This window comes from Pteropus vampyrus, unplaced genomic scaffold (assembly GCF_000151845.1).
Source record: "Pteropus vampyrus isolate Shadow unplaced genomic scaffold, Pvam_2.0 Scaffold24, whole genome shotgun sequence".
Lineage (NCBI taxonomy): Eukaryota > Metazoa > Chordata > Mammalia > Chiroptera > Pteropodidae > Pteropus > Pteropus vampyrus.
In genome coordinates this window covers 8,900,648-8,906,958 of record NW_011888805.1, presented here as the reverse complement: position 1 = coordinate 8,906,958, position 6,311 = coordinate 8,900,648, and the positions used below count along the sequence as shown (strand labels likewise).

The 6,311-nt window shown below is 37.5% G+C and overlaps 1 protein-coding gene across 1 annotated transcript in view; it reads left to right on the top strand.

Annotated features, from left to right (window-relative positions):
• The window catches only part of ARFGEF3 (ARFGEF family member 3), a 161,826-nt gene that overhangs the window by 144,261 nt on the left and 11,254 nt on the right, over positions 1-6,311 (top strand). Inside the window, exons 27-31 of the mRNA XM_011356156.2 lie at positions 1,468-1,596; positions 3,083-3,259; positions 4,951-5,065; positions 5,869-5,971; positions 6,173-6,304. Coding sequence (XP_011354458.1) covers positions 1,468-1,596; positions 3,083-3,259; positions 4,951-5,065; positions 5,869-5,971; positions 6,173-6,304 — 656 coding nt within the window. The remainder of the gene's footprint in view (positions 1-1,467; positions 1,597-3,082; positions 3,260-4,950; positions 5,066-5,868; positions 5,972-6,172; positions 6,305-6,311) is intronic.

Genomic DNA, 6,311 nt, shown 5'->3' with positions numbered 1-6,311 from the left:
TAAACATAATTTATAGATTGCAAAAACAGAAACTAGAGATGAATGATAGACCCTTGAGGAAAATGGGGCACAAAGAAGAGCAAAGAATGTAAATTTGAAAAAGCAACAAAAGAAAACAGATAACTTGGACTTTATCAAAATTAAAAACTTTTATGAATCAAAGGACATTATCAAGAAAGTGAAAAGACAACCTAAAGAATGAGAGAGAACATATTTATAAATCATAAATCTGGTTTGCTTTTAATATCCAGAACATATGCATAATTCTAAAACTCAACAATAAAAGATAACTCACTGTAAAAATGAACAAGGGACATGAATCGCTATTTCTCAAAAAAAGATATACAGATGGTCAATAAGTACATGAAAAGATGCTCAACATCATTAGACATTAGGAAAATGTAAATCAAAAGGACAAGTAATACCAGTTCACACCTACTAGGATGGCTATAGTTAAAAAAAGAAAAAAATATGGTAAAGATGTAGAGAAATTGGAACCCTCACTGGAATGTAAAATTGTGCAGTCTTTATGAAAAACAATTTAGTGGTTCTTCAAAAAACTGAACAATTACCATATAACCCAGCAATGCTACTCTCTTAGGTATATACCCAAAAGATTTGAAAGGAGGGTCTCAAACATAATTATACTACAGTGTTCATTGCAGCATTATTCACAATAGCCAAAAGGTAGAAACGACACAAGTGTCCAACAGATGAATGGACAAATAATGTAGTATATACATACAATGGGATATTATTTATTCATTAAAAGGAATGAAGTTCTGATATACACTCCAATATGGATATACCTTGAAAATGTTATGCTAAATGAAATAAGCCAGACACAGGAAGACAAATATTGTATGATTTCACTTATATGAAGTATCTAGAGTAGGCAAATTTATAGATTAGAAGTTACTAGTGGCTGGAGTGAGGGGGGAATGGAGAGTTATTACATAATGGTGACAGTTTCTATTCAAGGTAATGGAAAAGTTTTGGAGACATAGTCATGATGGTTGCACAACATCATGCATGTTTTTAATACCACTGAATCATATGCAAAAATGGTTAGAATAGCAATTTTTTGTTATATGTATTTATAATAATTTTAAAAAATAAGATAGATTAAAATGGTAGAACTAAAAGGATATTTCATAATTTTGCTATCAACTCCTGAGAAATCTGACAATCATTTCATGTAGTAGAATTTACATATCATGTCACTTTCTTCCTGAAGGGGAGTAGGAAGAAATTGAGAGTTTTTATTTTCCTTTGATTTTGTCAGAATATGTACATCATAACCTGTCCCTACTTGTAGGCCCTGAGGACTACCTTTCTGGGTGATGACTCATATCCGTACAGCATTTGGCATTTCAGACCTTTCACATTCAGTGTTTAATTTGATCTTGTGACGATTCTATATTATGTTTAACTGGATTACACAGAGGTCTGGTTCTTGGTTTCCAGGTTTGATAGAAGTCTGGATCATCTTGCTGGAGCAGCTAACAGCAGCTGTGTCTAACTGTCCACGTCAGCACCAACCCCCTACCTTGGATTTACTCTTTGAGCTATTGAGAGATATTACCAAAACACCTGGTAAATATTTCTATGTCTGTCTTTTGGGGGAATTGTTATACATGTAACTTTTTTCAGGAAGTTATTTCTGTGAGTGCCTACCTGTTTCACTGCCGTAACCCCAGACAGTATAATAGGTGCTCAATATTTGTTGGATGGCGATGATGCAGTGATGTTTAATGTACGTCTTCTTATTGTTTATGTGTCTTCCCACCAGTCCACTTACAAATAATGTGTGGTGGCCAGTTAGTTGAATGTGTTGGAGCTCCACAGTAATCAGGCCAAGGCTGGGGTATTGATGTCTCCGTGAGCCAGTTGGCTTTGCTCTGTTCCCCATAATTATGACTTTCCATTTCGGCTGGATCTCACATGCTCTTGGCCTCAGACCTGTCACTGGGGCTCAGTGTGTCTCCCACTGATATAAACAAACCACTCAAACGTATGTGCAGTATTAAGACAGAAACATCTTGATTGTAGAAGGGTCGTGGGTGATTAGATCTTATAAAAGACATTTAGTGATCCCTAGTACTCTGATAGTACAGGGAAAAAATGGCCCTTAGGAACTTCTTATTCCGAATTAATCAAGGTCAGCATGGCTACTCCCACATGTTAAAAAGTTAAAAGCTTTTCATTCAAGATTGTTTTTTTCTAATAGAATTATACGCCACTATTTCTAAATCTGTTTTATTAATCAGTACCATTATCTCCTTTCACATTGAGTGCTACTAAGCGTATGAAGAGAATTTAACCTAATAAGCAATCAGAGAAAATTAACAGTAATAAAGATTACATGTATATATGTATATGTGTGTGCGTGCGTGCGTGCGTGTGTGTGTGTGTGTAGTTTGCTGAATGCCAGAAAAATTATGAACACTGTAAATGGGATCAGTAAATTATGGTAAAAGCATATAAATATTCTGTAGGCATTACAATGAGTATTTGTGAGTAATACTTAATGACATGAATAATTGTTTATAAGGCATTATGTTAAAGTATATAGTACGGAGTACAATCTCAACTTTATGAAATCGTATACATTTATAAATACACACATACCCTAAAACACATACATTCAAAAATTACTAGAAGGAAATTTATCAAAATATGATTTTCTTCTTTGTATTATCATGTGTATTCTGTTTTTATTATAAAAAAAGATGACTTCTTTTGTAATCAGATTTTTAAAAGCCTTCAGCATTTTCGGAGATTTTCATTACAGCATTATTTTCATTCTATAAATGAAAATAAAGAAACACCTTAAATGTTCATCAGTAAGGGAATGGATAAGTTGTGCATACATATAACTAAAATCATGCAGAAACAAAAAAGAAAATGCCATTGAAGACCTATATTCCTGATCAGTGGTAAATTCTTTTTCTTTGCACCTTCTCAGAGAATGGGAGCTCTGTCAAAAGGGATCGGTAATGCCAAGAGATGGTGAACAGCTTCCTTTTCATTACAGACAGTTACTGAGATTACAATTCTGATGCTGACTTTTCTTTTTCAGGACCAGGCTTTGGTATCTATGCAGTTGTTCATCTTCTCCTTCCTGTGATGTCCCTCTGGCTCCGTCGTAGCCATAAAGACCATTCTTACTGGGATGTGGCCTCTGCTAACTTCAAGCATGCCATTGGTCTGTCCTGTGAGCTGGTGGTGGAGCACATTCAAAGCTTTATACACTCAGGTATCTATAGCAGCCTTGCAATTCGCACTGAGTATTTCTTTAGCAGACAGCATCATTGTCTAAAAGTGCTTAGTAAATACCTAGTACAAATACCAGTACATGATTTTTGTCCTCAGAATTAAAATAGAATTACATAGTCAATACCAGACTTTTAATAGTAGATTGTCAAAAAAGGAAATTGATACCCATGTGTCCTGTACAAAATTATCAAACAGAATCCTTAAAATATGTGTAACTAAAAATAAAATACTTAATAAGGTTTAGGATATTTGTGCATTAGGAGAGGGGAAGCAAGTTCAAGTTTATTATAAAAAAAAGAATTATCCCTAGGAGTGAAAGAGGGGGTGGGGGGGGTACCTTAGTTTCCTGCTTCATCTGGGGAAGCTAAATGGAGGAAGCTTTAGAAAAGGCTGAAATTATGGGCAAGAAGGTGCTTAACCAGGTTAGGGGTAAAGAGAAGGTTCTTAATATCTGTAACACTTTGAAAAAGATGTGAAAGCATTGAGTAGATAGGATATTGAAGCCCACAGATGGAGAGCAAACTAGAGGCAGAGGGGATAGATCCACCGTGGTACCAGTGGAGCAACATTTGTGAAATACAGATTCTTGCTCGTGCTTCTTGTTGTAAGAAGATCTGGAAATTTAAGAGAAAAAATATTGCTGCTAGCTCTAAAGGTTATAAAGAAAGAGGTGAGGTGAAAGTCTTCCTTGGACGGGTTAGAGAAACTAATGAGAACTTGACCCCAAGGGAGACTCAAAAAGCAAAGATAAGACACAGTGTTTTAGAGGGTGGCTCCATAGTGTAGTGGTTACCATGTCTGCTTTACACGCAGAATGTCCGGGGTTTGCTCCCCAAGTGGAGCCACGGACCATATCCCAGGTGCGCCTGACACGAGCGTGTGGGAAGAGACGCCCCGCCTTCAGAGATCCAGTTCTTAAGGGGAAAGGGCAACATCCATAGGTCAGGGGTAGAAGTGGGGGGAGGTGGGATTAAAGAGGGGGGAAAAAAAGAAACTTTTTACTAAGCTTAGTAAAGAAAATTTGCCCTGCAAAAAAAAGAAAGAAAGAAAGAAAAAAAGAAACAGAGTGAGTATTTCCACATTTAAGCAGTAATCACCTCCCTCAGGGTAAATGTTTTTGTCGAGGTCGTTGCTTTGCACAGTATGGGACCCTGGAAGATTCTACTAAAAATTGGTTTCTTGGCATCACAAGACTTTGAAGAAAAGCATACTGACATATTCCTTGAATCGAGCAAACAGAATGTGATTTTTGAAAGTTTTGTTTTCTTTAGTCTGTAGATAGTGTGCAGACTGAAGCCACACTTAAGAGATTCAAGAAGTAGTAGGACAAGAAACGTTTTGTTTTCTAAGAGCCGTTTAATTTGACCGTCAGCAATAAGGAAAGTATAATTTATTCCTCCCACCCCTTTTTTAAAGATTTAAAAATTTTTTACTATTAAGTATTCAGGCTGTGTACTATATGGTCTATTCTACTTAAGTAAATTATATATTTAACTTTGAAAAATGTAAATCAACACATAGAAGTGAACCATATATTTCATCTTGATATAACTAGAAATGGATATTATATATTTTTTTCACTCAGACATTCCTCTTTTGCTATAGATGCCATTTCAACCCATTCATTTACAGTAGCATTGAGTGAAACCTTGATTTTGCTTTTTCCTGTAGATATCAGATATGAAAGCATGATCAATACTATGCTGAAGGACCTCTTTGAGTTACTGGTCGCGTGTGTGGCCAAGCCTACAGAAACCATCTCCAGAGTAGGCTGTTCCTGTATTAGGTGAGAAAAGAGTTCTTTGGCTCTCCACGAAATTGGGGTTTTTATTATGAAATCCAAGGAAATTAAAATTTTTTTTTTTGTTGGCATTTTCTTTTTTGGTTTTTTTTAATAAGTAAAAGTGACTGTGCTAATATTTTTGTCATTTCGGTGTTCAGGCAGCAAATATTTATTGTTTAGGCATTATACAGGTACTCTGCTGCACAGGTAGTAATATAAGTCAAGGTCCCTACCCTCAAGTTGCTTACAGCCTATTCTAAAGGACATAACAGAGAGTCATGTGAAAAATAATAGTAAAGAGGAACTATAAATGCCAAGAAAGGACGGGGTGGGGGGAGGGGTAGTAGGGTGGCAGCAAGGCTTTTTGTAATAGTGACACTTGGTCAGGTTTCCCAGGGTGGGTAAGCTTTTGACAGGTGGAGACTTTGCAAGTAGAACAGCATGAACAAATGCATGGAGGTAAGAATTACAAGTGACAAAGAGTTTCGTTTTGTTTATTTGTAGCAAAGTAATGGACGACAGAGTTAGAATGGAAAAATTAGTACAAAATATATACAGTCTTGAATGCAAGCCTAAATTTAAACATTAGCCTATTTGTAATGGGGATCCATTACTATTTTTACATTAAAATGGTTTAGAAAGTAGTATTATGACGATGGAATACCAGACAGCCTGAAGGCAAGATGGTAAGAGACAGGAAGACTTGTAAGGAAACTATGGAATAAATCTTTAGGTCCATAAGGGCCTAAATTTGTGGCAATAAAAATGTATAGATTTAAGACAACTTTCCTTGTTCCTTGGGGCAGGTACGTCCTCGTGACAGCGGGCCCCGTGTTCACGGAAGAAATGTGGAGGCTGGCCTGCTGTGCGCTTCAGGATGCGTTCTCTGCCACGCTCAAGCCAGTGAAGGTAACTTGCTCAGAGGAGAGAGCCAGAGCAGGTTCCAGTCTTCCTCTCCTAGCAGGCAGTCTCACTTGAAATCTGGCAGAGGCTGAGAAAGAAGTTGCTAAATTTGTACTTTTGTCACAGACACAGTACACTGTCAGATCCAAGACAAGGCCCAGGGCCCCTGGGATGTACCCAGTGAACAACTGCTGTGTTTCCCCCTAGGACCTGCTGGGCTGCTTCCACAGTGGCACCGAGAGCTTCAGTGGGGAAGGCTGCCAGGTGAGGGTGGCGGCCCCCTCCTCTTCCCCCAGCGCCGAGGCTGAGTACTGGCGCATCCGAGCCATGGCCCAGCAGGTAAGGG